Raw genomic sequence first — 19,396 nt, forward strand, 5'->3', positions numbered from 1 at the left:
TGGAATGTAATTGGGTTATTAATTTGATATGGAGAGAATGATCATTCTTCCTTTGAAACTATTTGAGTCTTTCAAAGAACTCTTAACTGAGGAATGCTCTAAGGCATTCCTAGATGGCATTATTATTATTCAAAATTGCAGTTTGGTGAAGCTAGTCAATGGCAAGACACTGTTTTGCTAGTATATTTTTAAAGTCATTCTATGTTTACTTTTAAATGTATACATAATTTCATTTGGGCAATACTAAATGCAGGTATTAATTTCATATTTCAATTGAGTCATTAAAATAAATTTATTGGGATTTTTTTCCCTAGAAAATGTAATTGTGCCAACATTCTGTCTTGTGTCTCAGTAGTGGTGTACTACTCTTCCTTAGAAATTTATGGATTGTTAATATTGCTTTACCACTACTAGTGATCAATAGCAATCGATCAACATTAGTTAGCATGCACAGGTGTTTCTGTTAAGTATTGTTCCATGATGTTTATGCCTATACTGATACAGAAATGCAGGCCAAAATGTTTAAAATTCTGTGAATGTGCTAAACAGGTTGAGTTTTTGAAGTGTATCTGAGCCAGCTATATAGCCAGCTGCTTCAATGACAAAGCAAGAGAAGTAAAATCAGTTACACTGTACAGCACGGCCAAAACAATGGCGACAGTCTCCATGGAATAATGAGTCTGTGGTACAACTGCTTCTTGATAATTCCATCTCTTTAATTGTTCACCCCTCCTGGTTTTCTGATGCCTGAGGGAGCTTTCTGCTGGTCTTGTGGGGAAAAAAGCATCTGAAATCTCTGGTCAGAGGCTGGGCAGGGAACCACGGCGCTGGGGGTCATCCTTTAACCGTGACACTTCACCGGCTCTCGTGTTGTCTTGCTGCGACACAGTGCTTTGGCCATTCCTAACATGACCTAAATGACCACAGATAGCCTTGTTAGATGCAGTTTGTTGGCTGATCACAGCTCAGCCTGGCAAGTGTCCGGGCCATGTGGCATTGCAGAGGCCAAGAAGGCTCCCAAGGACTGTGTTCAGACTGCACGTGGCACAGGTCAGGCTGCAACGGAGGGAGTCCAGAGCCACCTTGTGCTCAGAGAATAGGTTGAGATGTCAGTTGTGAGTGATCCAAGTTTGAATGTTGGGGCATTTCAGTCTCTGTCCCTTTTAATATATATCATCACTCCCAGCTTTGCATGTCCTGCTGACATTGAAGAGGAGCTCAGCATGACCTTGAGTAGTGTTCCAAACTTTTATATATTACTTATTCTGTAGTAGTCAGAATATCCTAGTGTGTATCCTTTTGTGCTTGCCCTGCATTAGCTATAAATGCTGTCTGAATCATTCTGCAAAAATGAAACAATTAATTAAAATAATTTAATTTGAAAGTATTCAAAAATAAAATAATTTTCTTTCTGCCCTCAGCTTACTTTAAGCAATGAGTCATAGCAAGACTTGTATTTGTCTTAGTCATTCTAGCATGCATCCATAATAAAGCTGTCTGCTTCACTGGTTCAGATCAAACCCAGGCTGTTATTGTGTTGTCATTTCTGCATACCATATAGCATGACATTCACATGTTGCTGCTTAGATGCATCCACCAGGAGACACGTCAGAAGCCAGTAAAAGACTTTGTAGAAAGCTTTCTTCGTGAGCAGCTTGTCAAATTGCTTTGAACCCAATCAAAGTAATAATTCCAAATTTTTCAACTCAGAGTTAGCAGGGATAAGATGGATTGCATTGACTTGAGCTGTGCAGCTTTTTCGTTGTTGAATGTTTAATTCTTTGTTGAAGGCTTAGTACTGAAAATTTTTTGGGAGGGGCATGTTTGAATGAAAACCTTTGTGCTGTCCAATAACAAAAAACAGAAATCATGTGGCCAAATTCTATATCCAGGATAAGCTGTTCACTTGGTCTTTCAAATATTTTCTTCTGTTAATTCACATAAGGATGTCACTGGTGGCTTAAGCATTAAAGAAGCTTGACGCTGAAAGCTGCTGTCAGATGCCAGAGACACATGAAGTGAGAAAATAGCCCTTTCTGGCCAGCAAAGACTTCCACATGGTTTTGTCATGGGTCACAGAACAGTCATCTCTTGAGGTTATTAGAAACTCATTGGTCTCATTTGTGTATACTAAACCCCATTCATTTTATACCTGAAAACTGAACCCAATGACTTAGTTATATTGGCGTATTCCAGTCCTGGGGTATTTTAAATATTCTGTTCCATCAGCATAGGTGTTGCCAGCATTATCATAACACATTATCATAACAGGAAAACCATGTCATAGAACAATGAGAAAAATCTCCAGAGTTTTGCCAGTCATACAGAAGGAAAACCCATCTTTTTTGGATGTCAAAGCAGCAGTCAGTTTGAAATCTAAGGTATAAGAAAGGCAGCATCTGAGATGGAGGAATTTCCTCACTGTCGTACTGCACCAGATTGTGTGTGGCTGTACGAGCCCCTGAGGCTCTAGAGAAGAGTAGTTCTCCTATCCAAGTACATCTGGCCAATTGTGCAACAGGACAACAAATGTTCCTGTGCATCCCTTTCAGGAAACCAGCTGAAGCCCCGAAGCGTGAGATTTGATTAGAATCGTTGGTGGTGTGATGCACTGAACTGTCAGGAGCATGTGGAGGGGAGTCTGTGGTCACCTGCTCTGCTGGAGGCCCAGTCTGTAAAATGAAAGATCTCAGATTAGTTAAAGAAAGAAGTTGTATTAAACCCTTTTGTTGAAAAAAAATTACATACCTCACAAATGTAGTGAACATTCTGCCTTTTTTGGGGGGTACTGTTTATTATTTTATTATCAGTATGTATCTTTTAATGACTGTGTATCAGATTTAGGATTTTAATTTTTTTCTTGTATGCTTAGAAATATCTTTTCTTTGTCTTGAAGCCTCATGGTGAGTTTACCATGAAAGCTACTGGACTTTCATTTCTTTAACATCCATTTATATTTATTTCTAATATTTATATTTATACTTATATTTAATACACCCTGTATTTGATAGTGAACATTAACTTTTTATCCCCTTTTACTCCACGTCTCTTGGTTTTGTGGTAAATGCCGTGGATTTTTCATCTCCCAGGCAGTTTATACATATGGTCTTCTTGGATACTAAGCTTTTGATCCTTCTGGGCCTTTTGGTTATTTTTTGGATATGTCTATTGCAGTTAAAAATTTGCACCTACAGTGTGTGTTTTCCTGAGGGTTTGGGAAACGTTAGTTTTCAACAGTAAAACACTATGTACATTAATATAATACAGGAAGATGGAGAATGTGGACAAAGGACATGGAAAAGGTGCAGGCATTGAATCTCTTCTTTGCCACTTTGTCTTAACTTGTAATCCCAGATCCCTGAGATCAGTGGGGGAAGTCTGGAGCAAGGCAAATGTTCCTTCAGTAAAGGGGGATCATTTTAGAGAGCATTTGAAAGAATTGAATGCACACAAGTCATGGGGTGCGCTGTCGGGACGCAGCCAAGAGTGCTGAGGGAACTGGCTGAAATCATTGCAAGATCACTGCCAGTAACCTTTGAAATGTTTTGGAGATTGGAGGAGATTCCTGAAGCAATGAAGAAAATTATTTTCATTCCAGTCTTCAAGGAGATTTCAGAGAACTACAGTCTGGTCAGACCCACATATGATCTCCATCACAAAAGGTGATGGAGCCAATAATCCTGGAAATAATTTCTAAACATATGACAGACAAGAAGGAAGGAGGTAGCATGGATTTATGAAATATATGAAATATAATCCATATGAATATATGGATTATGAAAAGCAAGTCATGCTTCCTCATAACATAACACCTTTCAATATTAAATGCTGCTGAAAATTCTAATATTTTTGACTCATAATTTCAATCTTGTTTCCTATTTCTTTATTTCCATCTTACAGGTCAGAACCTGATTTTTTAGTTCTAGACTTAATTTGAGCCCTTATCACTGAGCAGAAGTTCTTAAGCATGCTTTTCTCACAACAGCTCATGCAAAAAATCTGTATATCCTCTGTGATCTTTTAATTTACAAGTTTACTTTTGGGGTCAGTTTATAATCCATGAGGAATTTTGAATATTGACATTGTTTCAAAAAGGTTCTGAAACATCTCTTGTAAAGTCATCAAACCAATCATTTGTGTCCCTATGGTCTGTTAGTAACATTTTCTATTTAATGTCTTTATGCTTTCTATTCCATATAAGTAATTAAACCTGGGAGAAGCTCTATGGTCTCCTTTTACAGAGGACGCTACTATATGTGGCTGCATGTAGTTACATATCTGCTGTATTGTGATGTTTGCCATTTGGACTACCAGAATTGCCTTTTTAATACTGTTTTTAGTATTAACGGTTTAATACTGTTCATTCCCTGTTGTCTTTTGTCATTTTATAGTATGAAGGAATTGCATTATTGAGGTTTTCCTTAGCGTTTGGTATGCATTTCAGCTGACCTGTCTGAAATACCCTATCTGGATGTGTGTCATTACACCAGTGCAACCTGAAATAAGCAAATAAGGAAATCAGTGTCAAGGGCATCAGCAATTACAGAGGAATTGAGTTGTAACTCCACCTCTGTTGTGAGGGAAGCAGCTACTTCCCTGTCTGCATCCTGACAGGAACAGTGGCTTCTCAAAGTGAAGCTTAAGGTGCTGAAGGAAAACCTGGGACCATGAGGACCTGTTGCCTCCAGAGCTACTAAAAAAGGTGGAATTGAGTGATTTATACTGACTGACTTCACACCTTGGGCAAAGAGATGAGGAACGAGAGGCCACTTTTTGCATCATTCAACATGGAGCAAGAATGGCAAAACATACCTGCCAGAGAGCTTAAGGGGAATGCAGTGTGAAACACTAGTGCTGATTTACATCTGTTTCCCTAGGAGATTAAAAAAAGATTGGGAAATAATTCAAAGCATTTTGGCCTGTTTAGATCTGCGGTGTTAACGGTGTGAGCTGTTTTTGGTTTAGACACTACCTTGAGGAATGATGGAGTTACATGTTCTTAATCTACAGAAGGTCACAATGAGGATGCTTTGGTAGTGAAGTGTACACTGAAGGCACAAATAAAGATAGAAGAAATGAAAGGAGTGTAAACCTTTGGGGGTGAGGTCAAGGTTGTTATGTATCAGTCCAGTTTCCCTGCTGTGTGTCAGATGTGAGATTAGTACAATTTACTCACCATTCCCTCCCTGGCCTCAACCACTAAAATGGGCATACTTCTGTCACAGGACATCGTCATGAAGGGATGTTGTACAGCCTCCCAGTTTAGATCAGAATGTTGTCTGCTAGCTTGGGCACTGTGAGACAAGTCTTTCCTAATTATAGGGGAGTAATTTCTGCCACATTTTTTCTTTTATTGAGTGCCAAGGTCATGATGAAGTAGATGGCTTTATTTACAAGATTATTTCAATTTGCCTGTTTTCACAATGAAAACCTTGAATAATACTCATAGTGTGTCCTGATTTTCAGGTTTTTATTACTAAAATGGTGCTTTAAAAAATAAGAAGAAATGCAACTATATGTACAATATTTTCTTTTTTGTTGTGCTTTGGTACTATTAATGCACATATTTATAAAGTGCTTAACTTTCATAAGAAAATATTATTAATATGTAATAAAACACCAATTTAGGACATATACTAGATTTTCTTAGGGTAATATTTGGCTCATTTTGCAACGAAGCAGTAGTAAATAGGGAGGGGAGGAGCAAGATGGTTTTGTTTGAAAATATGTAAGTTTAAAGAAGTGGCCAAATATATGCTTGACTGGTTACTGAAATGCTGGAAGAAATGTTACTAAGTGTGGAATTACATCATCTTTCCTCTATACACAGAAAAAGCCCAAGGAAATATCATTTGTCATAAGACCTACACTGCATAATCTAAAATGCCACTCTAATGCTGAGAGCAAAAGGATTAAGAAAAACAACCAAACAAAAAGTACACAAAACCCCCAAGAGCCTAAAAAAAGTGGTGAACAATTCAAATTAAATCAGTTTTTTACTAAAATTAAAGGGTGAGGAGGGAAAAAATCTTCAGTTCATTTAATAATTAAAGTTTGAACTGGGAGAAAACTCAATAGTGCATAGACAGAGAAGATTGAACACATTAATGTACCTTTTATATTTTGATCCTTATCTCTCCAGAAAGTTATGATTATTTATAAATTCTGATACTGGAATCATAAAAATAGAGTCAGTGCCCTTCTTTTCCTGCAGATGTGAATCTCATTTTCTTGTCCAAGACTTCAAAAAAAGAGCTTTGCACAGGGGACTCCCACAAGACAGAGGAAGGGAGAGTAGCCTCAGCTCCCTCCAAAATCAAGGATCTCACATAATAATGTCTGTTGGCATCCCTGCACTGCTTTCAGAGCTGAGGTGATGTGTGCTTACTAAATGACATGTTCTTCTGGGAGCTCAGAACAGCCACAGACACTGTGAGCCGGAAGCTGGACCTCAGACAACTCCTTGAGATGGCAAAAACAAAGCCCCTGCTTAGCTGAGTCGAAGTAGGATTGATGGACTTTGTGCTAAGGCTCACATTGTCCTGCTTTCCATGATGCATAACACTGTGTATTGGACTTTATGCAGACATAAAGAGAGAAAAAGATTGAGCTTTCTCAATCTCTGGTTTTGACCAGAGGAAGGCAGCCACAGTGGTTGCATTTATCTGAAAGGAATAGGTGGGGTATTCCTTTCAGCCTTTATTTTCAGATGTTGCATACATTTCTGTGAGAGCCAAATGCAGATATTTAGTGAATCAGAGCTGAACACGTAGCTTAGAGTGAAAAAACAGATCAAACTCTCCATGGTTTCTTACCTACACTGAAAAAAAAACCCCAAAACAATCAAACCCTACCCAGACAGAGGTTTAGTTAATATTCCCATTGGATAGTTAATGTGAATTGCTTTTGTTATGAACTGTTTGCAGGCTTTTCAGGAAGAGAAGGTCAAGTTTCAAACTATAAAATACAGAGTTGAAACTGGACAGTGGTGCTCACTGGAGCTTCATGTGTTTCAGAACAATGAAATGGAACTCACAGAGTGAAATGGAGTATTTTTACATTTTAAAGAAAAAGCAGATGCATGTGTGAAGGCAAAATTAGCTCCAGTGTCAGTCAGACTGAGGCTGGAGCATGTATATGTAGAGCACAGGACCTTTCTGGCCATCCATGGCATCAGTTCTTCAGAATATGCCTCTGGTGGACCTCAGTGTTGGCTATTACTCAAATCCATAGTAGTTTAGGACTTTGTAGCTGAAGGGCTGTTTTTATCCATGTGTGGACTTCACCATTACTTGTGACTCATAAATCCATAATAGTTTAGGGCATTCTGGCTGAGGGGCTGGTTTTTTTCCATGTGTTGTACTGTCCCCAATGCACACACTAGAGCTATTTCCAACTGGGACACCCTTGTTTTTTAAGGAAGGAAATTGGTGGCAGGTTCTTCAGAATTGTGCTGTAGCCCATTGAATTTCTAATATTTCAGTGTCTTTAACTCAAAACTGCAAGGAATCTTTTAATTTCAAATTTAATTTCTTTTAATTTAATAATCTTTTAATTTTAATCTTTTAAATTCTTTCATTCAGATTTTAATTTTAAGTTCACTTTCCAACTCTTGACCTGAAATAGTTAATTCTGTAAACTGGAGCTCATATTGCAAAGCTGATTTACAGGATTGTTGCTTTGAGAATGTGCTTTGAGCATGGAGAGACTCCTGCTTTTGTAAGATTTTTTGAGGTTTCACTGTTTTGTTGTTTCTTTTTTATGGCAGAGCAGTTAAGAGATGAGAATAGGAATCTTTTATAGTGTTAACATGAAATACATATATATGTGCATGCATACATATATATGTGTGTATATCTATATCTATATCTATATCTATATCTATATCTATATCTATATATATAATGAAAACAAGGGTTAGTGTCAGTACTGAGCATTAGAAGCTGTACTTTTCCACCCTCCCTGGGGTGTTTTACTGCTTTCTTGAAACAGGATATAGAGAACCTTTAATTAACCAGTCAAAATATATGGAGCCAGATTACTAATCAAATGCTCATTTGGGACAAGGTCCCAGTCCTGCTGAAGCCTCTGGAAACAAGGATGCGGAGAACCTTTCAGGACTGGGCCTCTCTTTCCAGAGAACTGGAAAGATGTATTTGAGTTTCACCTGTGCAGGAAGTTGTAGTGTGACAAGATGAGGATGGCACCCTTCAGAAGGGCTGTCTTGGATGGAAACAGCCACTGCTCTGATGACAGCTTCCCCTCGTTCTTCCAGGTGTGTCTGCTCAGCTGACCAGCACTCGTCTCCGTCGGAATACGTCTGTGGGCACCCCGTTCTGGATGGCTCCAGAGGTCAGGTTTCAAATATTTTGTCACTTGTACTCGAGCTGCTGTATTCTGCATTTCTGCTCTTTGTCTTTCTTCCTGGTCCTTCCACCAAATGAAACAGCAGTGTCCTTTAAAAAAGTGTTTATACCTTTCTGTCTTACATGTTTGCAAGAATTAAGTTAAAATGAGGTTTATTTTTGAAATTACAAGATTAGAGACAGGGAACAATACACTGAAATGCTTACTCAAGTGTTGAAGAGTAAAGAGTACTACTATTGATACTTACCAGCCTTTTGAGCTCTGAAACTATAGATATCTCCCCATGGTTGCAGAGTTGCTGAGTTTCCTTCTACTTCCTCTGTTGTGGGATGCAGTTTATCACCTTCAGCTGAAAAAGCCATGGATTTTTATCCTTCAAATCAGAGAACATTTGGTCAGAGAATGTGGTGTTCATGAGCACCTGATTTCTCTACTTTAAACATTGGAGGTTTTTTGGTAATTGGGTGGATGCTGTTTATTTCACTGAATATTCTGTAAGAGATTCCTCCAACTGTGGGTGTGCTCTTAAATGTGGACATTTAACCATCCCAGTCTTTTACTCCAACAGGTGATTGCCTGTGAGCAGCAGCTAGATAGCTCCTATGATGCTAGATGTGATGCATGGTCACTGGGTATTACTGCAATAGAGTTGGGAGATGGAGATCCACCCCTTGCTGATTTGCACCCCATGAGAGCTCTCTTCAAAATACCAAGGTAATATCTTGATGTGTTTCTTTGTTTACGGGTTAGACTGAACTTTTTCCTTAACTATTGCTTTCTTCAAACTTAGACCATGTAAGTTTGTGGAATTTATTTTTATTATTTATACTAGGAGGTAGGTTAAAAATACTTAGCCCAGCTGTATTTCTGCAGGCTCTGCTTTAACCATGCGTGCACATTGAGACGTTCAGGGCTGACTGTAGCTACATTTGAGAAAAAGTCTCAGGGCCTTCTCCTGAGTGAGCTGCTGCCACATTAGAGCAGGACTTACTTGAGTCTCGTGTATTCTGTTACAAAGAATGACATATGACAGGAATACAGAGTCTGAATATGCCACTGGGGTGAACAGGTCCCATATTTGTTTTCAGGAGTTATCTTCTATCCTTTGAAGCAAAGGTTGTTCCCCCACTCACATACATTTAGGCTTCAGCTTTTTGTTAGCTTGTGCTGCTTCTGGAAGTTCCAGTGTTGCTGTTCTTGGGCAGTGCAAATAGCAACTTCCTTTGTGTTTTTTGCTTTGAAGCTGAAAAATGTAAGTACCCAAAGTTCCACTTCTGGCATTTCAAAGAACATCAATCTCCAAGTCTGTAGGTAATGATCATACAGTAATAGTTTGTGGATTTTACCCTGGGAGCAGGAGCAGTACTACAACAGCTGAGCCCATATAGTATATGTAAGTGCTTAGAGTCCTTTTCAGCCAAAATGCCCAAATTAGTTTAAATTACCTTTAGGTTTAAGAAATCTTGGCTGACTTGGCACTGAAGCAGAGTATGAATGCTCTTCCCTACCCTTGCTTGCTGTAGGAAAAGCAGTTACAAACTATTGTGGTCAGTCACTGCAGCGAGGACTTAAAAAAAACTTCTGGCTTATACTCTTACAAGTACTGGGGACCTTTCTGCCCTGAAGCAAATATAAGTTCAACACACTTTCATTACATTAATTGGTATAATTCCAATACCCTTTCATCCCGTTAAGTAAAACCTGAGAGTGATAAAGTAAATGTTAAGCAGCACTTAAAGAAAAACAGTTATGGTTGATTGAAAAGCAAGTCACCATGTATATTGTTTGGTCATTCCTTTTGTCTTCACTACCATACTCAGTGAAAATGGCATCTCTGAATGGAAGAAGACTGTCAAGACCATTTAAACTAAATTAACACTTACAGTAAACAGCTCTAACAATAGAAAAGAAAGCAGTATCTCTATTTACAATAGATCTTTATTTAGACCTTCACTTCTATCAGATTATCTTCTGATGAATGAGGAATAATTAACAAAGAACCAGTTTCTTCAGACACTTTGTTCAGCAAGTTGATTAATTCAGTCCTTCTGAGAAAACTTAAAATAGAATTTTTTAAAAAAAAATTCTCCTAAGAAAGTATATTGTTTCGGGCTTGAAAAAAGGAACATGCCATTACAAGTGAATAGTGATTAATGGGTCCTTAGTTTAATTTCCTTTTATTGATTTGATTGAAAAAATCACAGTGATTCTTAGCTACACTTGGTAGATCATCTCAATGCTATTTTTCCTTATTAGTTATGTAAAGCAGGAGAACTGATGAGGCATTGCATCATCTACCCATGCTCCTTTTACCAGTGGAAATCAATATCTTTTTTCGGTGGCCTTCTAAAGCTCATTACTCAGCCTGCCTTCACACATTGTTTTTGTCAAGTGAGGAGCTTATTAACTTATCATAACACTGACCTTTGCAGGAATCCTCCTCCAACACTACAGCAGCCTGAGCTGTGGTCACCTGAATTCAATGACTTCATTAACAAGTGAGTAACAACTGAGACCACTCTGGTTAAATATGGAACCATGTGTAAATGTCATGTATAAAATATCTTTTGTGGTAATCTGTTGTAACTAGTACTCTTCCTTAAAGGGCTAGTTTGTAAATCCAGTTTGACTTCCAAGTGAGGCTTTGTCTTTAAAACATGAAACACCATTTCAACACCCTTGATGTTTCTTAATTTAAAGAATATTTAGTTTTAAAATATAATAATTTAACTTCTTGAACTCATCAGTTCTGTGAAGTCATATCAGTTTTCAGTGCAGAGCTGTTTTGATTAAGATGGATTTATTTATTATGGTGGCATGAATGAACTCTTGACAAGCATTTCAAAACTTAACTGCGAACCCTCAGTGATCATATGTTTTTTTCTGCCAGCACAGGTGCTTGACTAAAGATTATGAGAAGCGTCCGACAGTATCTACTCTTTTGCAGCATGATTTTATTAAGCAAATTGAAGGAAAAGAAAACGTGCTACAAAGGCAACTCATGGAATTTATTGATGTTCATCAACAAATGGGAGTCACTGAAAAGGCAAGGTAAAAGTAGCTACAAAAGTAGACCAGTTGGGTCAATTTTGATACTTCCACTGTTTCAGGATGGCTGGCACTCAGAGAAGGATTCAGCTCTTATAACTTTATCCGGCAAAAAAAAAATAGAATGCTTAATGTTTGGGGTCCCCTGTAGTGCCAATGGAAGGAGAGAGGCATCATGATTCACATGCAGGATGAAACAGTCTTTAGAAGTGACTCCCCTTTCTTCTGTGACTCAAGATACAGTCTTAGAACCCAGCTTTTAGAAAGCTGGGTAGGTGAAATTAATGTTCAGCATTTTCTTACATTTTCATGGTCAGCTAATGTTTAGTTTGAGTAAGTGTGCTAAAAACAGGTAGTCAGATTCCTGCTGGAATTGGCTGGTTTTGACTCTGAAATAAGTGTTAGTCTTAGCAGACTGTGTTTTGCAAACTTCAAATCTTATGTCTTCTTGAATAGATTCTTTCTTCCACTAGTATCTAAGTGATATCAATTCTGAACAAATCACTTAACACCTGATGGCTTTTGTTTAAAATATTTGAAAATGTCTTGGCTCAGTTTTACAATCAAAAAAGCTCCATACAGTACACTCATGTATCAGATGTGAAATGTTGTAGATGAGTATTGAAGTACTACTGGTATGACTGCACCTGTTTCAAGGAAGAGCATGATGCTTTTTCTTTTGTTTCTTTTAATGGAACATGAAATTTAAAAGACATTTTGGCATTATCATCTATGTGGAAAATGCTTGTTCAAATCTGCCACATTTCCTTTCACACATTTATAGTAACAATATATAGAGCAGTCTTCAGTTCTAGTTCTGGAGATTTTTCTATTTACTATATACTGTGAAGATAACGGTAAAAAATTATTTCTAAATAATTATGATACTGAAGTTTTTTCAACTTTAACTGGATATGGGAGGAGTAGTGTTTTCTCTTTTCTGACATCTCGGTATTAAACTATGCATTTGGCTTAAATTTAAGCTTCAGCCTGGATTTACATGCTCTATATATTGCAGACTTGACATTTGCTTAATCCAGAAAGATTCTTGAATTCAAATAGGCTTATTGGATGTCAGTGCTGAGCACTAAACCAGCAACATAATCCAGACTTTTAATAGCATTTATTTATAAAACACATGGAAATTATATGAAGTAAAATAAGTCCAAAACTCTAGGTTATATGAATTGAAATCTTGTTAACATATGTGATATTAGTCTTTTTGAAGCCTAAATAATTCTGAAAAAAATCAAGCTTACAGTCAATTGGGTATTGTGACTTTTTTTACTCATTTTAGAGAACTCACTTTTGTTTTCATAGCCTTTTTTTCCCAAATTCTTTATTTTTTTCATGTAAATGCTGCATAAAGCAAACTACATGAACTTTTTTTGTTTTCTGCAAATACAAACATAAAGAAAGTGGCCCAATTTGCATGTGCATAGAGCAGTCAAGTGGCACAAGAACGGGATGATTTACTGGTATTTTCTCTGTCCTATTTAGACTGTGTTTTATAAGGTGATGGCTCTTTATGAGAACTAGAATTTAAGGAAATATATTACTGTGTGATGAAGTTACCTATGCTTTTTATAGTTGATCACGTGTAACTTGTATGTCAGATTTCTCAAAGGAAAACAGAATTTTCTCTTTCAAAATAATAATATTAATAATCTGAATCTGCACAAAAATGTACTTATTTAATTCAGAGTGTAATTTAAATGGCATGGTTAAACTGAGCATAGCCCATATTTCAGTTTAGCAGTTTAAAATACTAATAAGTAGTATTTCCAACCTTAATGATCCTGTGATTGTGTAATTTTGTGAAATATGCTGTAAGACTGACTACAGAACAGCATTTGTGTTTTTTTTCTGCTGTGACTGATAAGAGATTATACAAAGATCTTTAAATGCAGTAGTCATGCTTTTTAAAAAGTCTTTTATTACTAATCATATGTATCTTCTGACCTTTAATCTGCACAAAGCAAATGGCGTTAAAGCGGTGTCTGTACAGAAGTACCATGTAAATCTGATTTAGTGTCACGACAGAAGCTGTATAGTGACAAGTCCCTGGAAGAGCTGCTCTTTTCTTGCTCATGCTGTTCTGGCACTGTTTTTACACTGATGTGTTAGGATCCTGCTGTGAAATTTCTGAACCTTCACCAGTTGCTGGCAACTTTCCCTGTGAAACTTCTACCTGATTTCGAGCTCACATTCTCTCAGTCACTAATTTGAAGGCATAACTCTCCTTCTTCTTCACAGTGGGAGGCAGGTAGTTTAAGGGATAAAGATCTTTTCCTTCCACTGAGGTAAGAAATTGTGCTACCTGAATTGTGTTGTATAAGGGGGCATTGGTATATAAAGTCAGTAAGTTTGGTAATGTTGAGTTAAAGGTGAAAGTTAGAAATCTGGTTATTTTCTCTGTATGTGTTTACTCTCCTCATCAAATTTAACTTCATTAATTGCAGTTTTGTATTGCAGAAGAAAAGAAAAAATTAATAGCTGAGGTTTAGCCACTAGGTTTTATAGTGTGCACTATTTCTGTTTTCATTCAAAATTAAGTCACCTTCTTAGCCTATTGGGCTGAGGTGTGATTTAGTTCTGACTGCTTTCTGTAGAAGTAGTCTGTTGTGCTTGTGATCTTACCTTGCTGTTTGCTGAACATGCAGTTGATACAGTTCAAAAAGAAAATCTCATCACATTATGTCACATTCTCGGGGTTTTTTGCAGAGAGCCTTGCCCTCATATCTGATCTTTGTGCTCAGAAAGGATGTGTAATCTCTAGGCACAGAGTGGAGCCACCCTGAAGTCTCTCCCATTGGCACCATTGTTCCTGAGATATTTAATAACACTGGGGAGTCACCAAGTCATGAGTGCCCTCAGAACCTTCCCAGAGTTGTTATTCCAGTGAAGAGGAACCAAGGTTTAGCTTCTGCATTGTACTGCATCCTCTCAAGGGCTGGAAACAAGAGAAACAACAAGAGGAAGAGAGCCCATCAACCACCTGACTAACCAGAAACATCTCAATTAACACTGATAAAACTTTAAATGGTGATGTGCCACAGCCTGGCTCCAGATTTAATCGAGGTGACAGAAGATAATAGTGGTTTTCCAGTAGCCTTTGTATAGTGTTCCAGCACTAGAATACCTTGTGCTACTTAAGACTCAAAAAAGCATGAATACTATCAACGAGCTTCATTAAAAATTCCACTTTTTTACTTTGAGTAAATGCAGTACATTTTTCTCTAAAATCGTCATTTTTTATGCTAAAAAACATCTATTTGCAACTTAACCTTTCCTAGCTCAGAACTCAGGCTGAAATGACAATGGGAATAGCAGGAAAAAATGTCCCTTGATGCATTAATATTTTCCCATAGCATCCTGACTGTAACATCTTTAAAATCTGCTGCTGGGAATTGTATATGAGATATATATCAAATATGCTATATGGGATAAATTCACATTAGAATTCACGAAGAGGTGAAGCAGGGAAAGTTGCATACTAAGTGTAATTAATTTTGGTGGGATTTTTGTGAGGAGAGTCACTTTCAGGACAGGGACCCTGAGCTTGACAAAGGTTTTCAGTATAGCTGTTGAAATTTATAATTAGTGATGAAAGTAGTTATTAAAAATGAGCACTGCAGCATATACCCCAAAACAGTTCTAAAAATACACTTCTTGCTAGGCCGAAAGTGGGAAAAAATGCCTGCATTGTAAAGAATTTTACTCTGCAACAGAAATAACTGTCTTTGAAACAACCTTCAGAACTGTCGCATCTACACCTGACAGTCAGGCTTGTAAGACTTTTATCTTGAATTGTTTGACTGTCCTCTTCTTGACTGCTTTTACAATAATCTCTGTAGAAATACGCAATGATTAGTACATTGTGTATTTCCTGGGAATTGTGAGTCATTCCAGGATGAGCTGTACATATGAGGGATATTCAGTGCACCTAGATTTCAGCAAATTACTCTGGTCCTCAGATTAAGAGTCATCTTTATATACCCTCTGAGTAACTGTGGGAAAGAGACCTATTCTACTGAAAAATGATGCAAAGTTCCGGGTGAGCTGAATTATTTTCTTAGGAGTTTGTCCTCCTGTATTTGCCATATAGGGTTGGCACTGAAATCAGTAACAGAATACTAAACAGTTGCTCTATTTAACTGTTCGGAAAGGCCAGAGAGATAATTTCATAGAAGTTCATGTACAACAAGCACAAATTGGTTGTCAATTTATTGACCCCTATTAAAAAGAGGCAGTACCATAAAGTTTCTTTTTGTGACTTCCCCTGATTGCACAGACTTGTGTCACCCATTTTCTGGGCGTTCACTCTGTCCCAGTCTCTGACTCATCCTGCCAGGAAAGCAGCTGACAGCAATCCTTCAACTCTGCAGTGCAGGCTGTAGGAGAGGGTGGGGGATCACCATGCTGGCTTGACAAAGACAGTGTGAGGAGCAAGCAGTACAAGATAATACACAGGCAGTCCAGTACTGTATTGGCCAATGTCTCCAGATGACATCTGGATGGGAGTAGTGGCTTAAATGGGAGGTTTTAGAATTCCAGTTCAATCTTTGATCCCTTCAGGCCAGTTCTTTCTTTCCTGGAACTCAGTGTGGGCTTTGTTTTCCCAAGAAGTGTGTGTCTCTGCATTGAGGACTCACCTATGTAGGATGGCCATGCTGCAAACTTCTCTCAGGCTGTAAAAGCAGTAGGAAGTTCTGGGGACAAAGGCCTTAGAATAAGTAGATCTCCAGTCTCATAGCTAATATACGTCTCTGTATCTGAATAATGTTCTTCTGTATGAGTCAATGGACAACAGCAATGCCTGAATGAAGAATATTAACTTCTGAAGTAGTACTTTACTGTTGTGCCAGTCCACCTGCTCAGCAACTCCTTTCTCCTGAAGGTGGGACACATCAGCAGGCATTTCTTACCCATGGAGCTTCTCCTTTATCGTCTTGATATGGCTGTGAGTGTGTGAGCCTGACTCATGAGGAACTAATCTCAAAGAGTCCTTTTAGGGATCTCCTGTTTGCTCAGTTAAGAGCACATACTTCCCCCTGAAATTTGTCAGGGGTATGGCTGTTTCTTGAGGCTGTTGTGAAGGAATAATAATTTGCTTTGCTTACAGGTCATGGAAAAGCAACACAAGCTTTGTCAAACAGATTGTGCAGAGCTGGGCACAGCCACTTCTGAATCAAAAGCCCCATAGCTCTGCAGAGCAGCAGTGTGCTCTCAGAAACATTGTATAAGCTGCAGCACAGCTCCCCAAGACTGCAGCCGGTAGTCTCAGTGCTGTCAATCAATTAAATACAGAGGGGAACACAGGGGAACACAGGTTTGTCTGCAAAGCATTGTGCACATGCAGCTGCAGGCTTATCACTGAAGTCTTACACTTTCTAAAGTCAGGTACAGATTTCTCATAGATAGCAGACTGTCGTTTTATTTAAGCAGATTTCACAAGATCAATCTGTGAAGAAAAAATTCTGATTTTAAGTGTGAATTAATACTGCTTTTTGCAGCCTCCAGATAAATGGAATCACCAGCAATGACAGATCCTGTAGAGGTTTCTCTGTGTTGTTTCTTTGTCATTTTACTGCTGTTTGTAACTGCTGGGACGTGTACAGCTGTTCCCACCTTCACCTTACAAAATCTTCATTATTTTTAGTTTCTTCTTTGCACTCATACTAAGGACAGCCCTTTTCCTGTCACTTCTTGGTCTGTAGATGATTCTCCAACCAGTTTAGGCAGAGAGTTCAGCAGGGCATCATGAGTCACACTTTCCTTTTCATGGTATTTTTGGAACTATCAGAAATCTTTTAAATACATTCTGACAATTTGAAGAAGAAAAGCTGCAGTTGCCTCATTTTGATTTAACTGAATCTTGAAAGATAAGTGTAGGGAGGGGAGCGCTGGCGTGAAAGAGAATGCACAGAAACAATGCTGCCTTGGCTCATTTTCTTGTCCTTACTGCATTGATGTTTCTGGCCTTTAGCTGCCTGAATTGCTTGTCGGGCATACTTGTAAAATCCAATGCCTATTTTTGAGCAGAGCAGAGATACATGGTTATTTCAGTTCACAATGTCTATGTGCATGATCTTAATGAAACTTCAGCATTGATGTCAACAGCAATGATGTGTGGTTTTTTTAAGTGGTTGGAGTGAAGCAGTATAACTGCCCTTGAGGGGTCTGTGCCCTTTGACAGCAAAGTGGAAAAATATTGTGTTCTGCAAATCTACTACTTGTATGTACTCTGGAGAATGAAGAATATAATCTGGCCCAACAAGCGCTAGTGTTCTCATAATGTCAGCTGAAGAGGATTACAGGAGGATCGATTTTATGTAATTAAACTTCCCTGGCATACACAGAGATCTGTTTCCTTAAAAGAAAAAAAAAATAAATAAAATAGGAAAAGAGTCCACAACTGGAACATTCTCCTCCCTTCCTGCAAGGCAATTTTTAGTTTCTTACATTAAATGAGAAATGGTAATTGAAACTAACCCTGGGAATACAATTCTCTCACTGATATGCAGTAAAGGATCTAACATATTAAAAAAAAATGTGTTCAATGCATAACAGTTCCACCAGAAATGGAAAGCAAAGCTTTCAACAGATGCATTGTTTTGGGCCTGTCTTCAGCAATGGAAAAAATAGAATAGTAGAGCTTGACATAGTCCAGCAAATTCCACATCTTTTGCTTGTGTACATATTGATAGCTCTCTCTCAAAGTCACCCTGATATTAAATGCACCCCCTGGACACAAAATGACCTTCATGCAGGTACAAAGGAGAAATTGTTTAAACTGTCCAAATTTAAATTTTTTTAAATGAAACTTTTAAAAAGAGGTATAAATAGGAGTGTGAATTATAGAGGGGATGGATTTCTATTGAGAGGGTAGGATATTGTCTGCACCTCTGACTTCGGATTCAGTAATGTCCTTTAGCTGCTAAATGCAAATCAAAAAGCAGCAGATTATGCAAGACTGGGGAGTTAATTTAAATATTAATATTACCACATCCTCTTTAATACAACCTGGGGGTACATGCTACCAAAAATTGTCTCATACTGTTATAGTAAGGACAGTACTGTCAGGGCAGCTTTCATGGTAAAACTTATTCCAAAGGAAAGGGAAGAATAGGTTAAATCTTGGATAATGTAGATCCCGTCAATCCTTTGGTTCATTGTGCCTGCTGGTCACTTAGCCTCCTCACTGGATACTGTGCTGCAGTTTTGGCACAGAAATGTGAAACTGTGGTAGGATTTGAAAGGAAGTCTTCCATGTTTGTGTCTTGATATTAAAGTTGCAGAATTTGTCAGCTATGGGTGTGAAGCTCCTGCCTTTGCATTGTTGACAATAAAAAACTCTAGTGGTAGCTGGCACCTGCGTAAAGAAAGAAGAAACTGGCACCAGGATGAGGACAGGCCATTCTGTCATCCTTAGGGAATTATTGTTAGAGACAAGAGAAATTGAAAGAAGTGATAGATGAAGTGCTCTCCTGTCTGGATTTCCATCATCCAGATTGTGATTGCACTTATAGTTTGGGAGAGCATCATTTGCCCATTTCTTCCAGTCCCTTTTCAGTCCTGGCAGTTAGTTATTGCACCAGGTTGGTGCCTGCTTGAGTTTCTGCACACACATCCCTCATCAGTGCACAGCCAGCATGACCTGAAGCAGCACTCATGAACTAGGTGACGCTCATGGAACAGGTTATTAACTAAATATGCAGTAAATGGGTGAGTGTTCAGCTTTCCCCATCAGTGTGACATTCACTCACTCTAACTTCCCATCTTGGTGTGACTACACTCTTCTGACATCTGTTCACTGTATATCAAAATTCTTGCCTGTGTAGATAACACCTGTCTGCTTTTACCTATGCCATATATCCAAATACAAAATTATATAAAGAATGTGCCTAATCTTGTCTGAGATCAAGGTAAAAAGTGAGTGCTTCACACAACAGTTTCCTGGCTGTTTACCAAGGTTCCT

The 19,396-nt window shown here is 38.2% G+C and overlaps 1 protein-coding gene across 6 annotated transcripts in view; it reads left to right on the forward strand.

The window, feature by feature from the left end:
- The window catches only part of MYO3A (myosin IIIA), a 116,803-nt gene that overhangs the window by 40,240 nt on the left and 57,167 nt on the right, over nucleotides 1-19,396 (forward strand). For all 6 annotated transcript variants that reach the window (XM_088051202.1, XM_088051206.1, XM_088051221.1 and 3 more), the window contains exons 6-9: nucleotides 8,276-8,352; nucleotides 8,936-9,081; nucleotides 10,800-10,865; nucleotides 11,263-11,418. In XM_088051202.1, coding sequence (XP_087907328.1) covers nucleotides 8,276-8,352; nucleotides 8,936-9,081; nucleotides 10,800-10,865; nucleotides 11,263-11,418 — 445 coding nt within the window. The remainder of the gene's footprint in view (nucleotides 1-8,275; nucleotides 8,353-8,935; nucleotides 9,082-10,799; nucleotides 10,866-11,262; nucleotides 11,419-19,396) is intronic.

This window comes from Pseudopodoces humilis, chromosome 1, assembly GCF_049639895.1.
Source record: "Pseudopodoces humilis isolate 2021_Gansu_Grassland_sample_001 chromosome 1, ASM4963989v1, whole genome shotgun sequence".
In the NCBI taxonomy this organism is placed as follows: Eukaryota; Metazoa; Chordata; class Aves; order Passeriformes; family Paridae; genus Pseudopodoces; species Pseudopodoces humilis.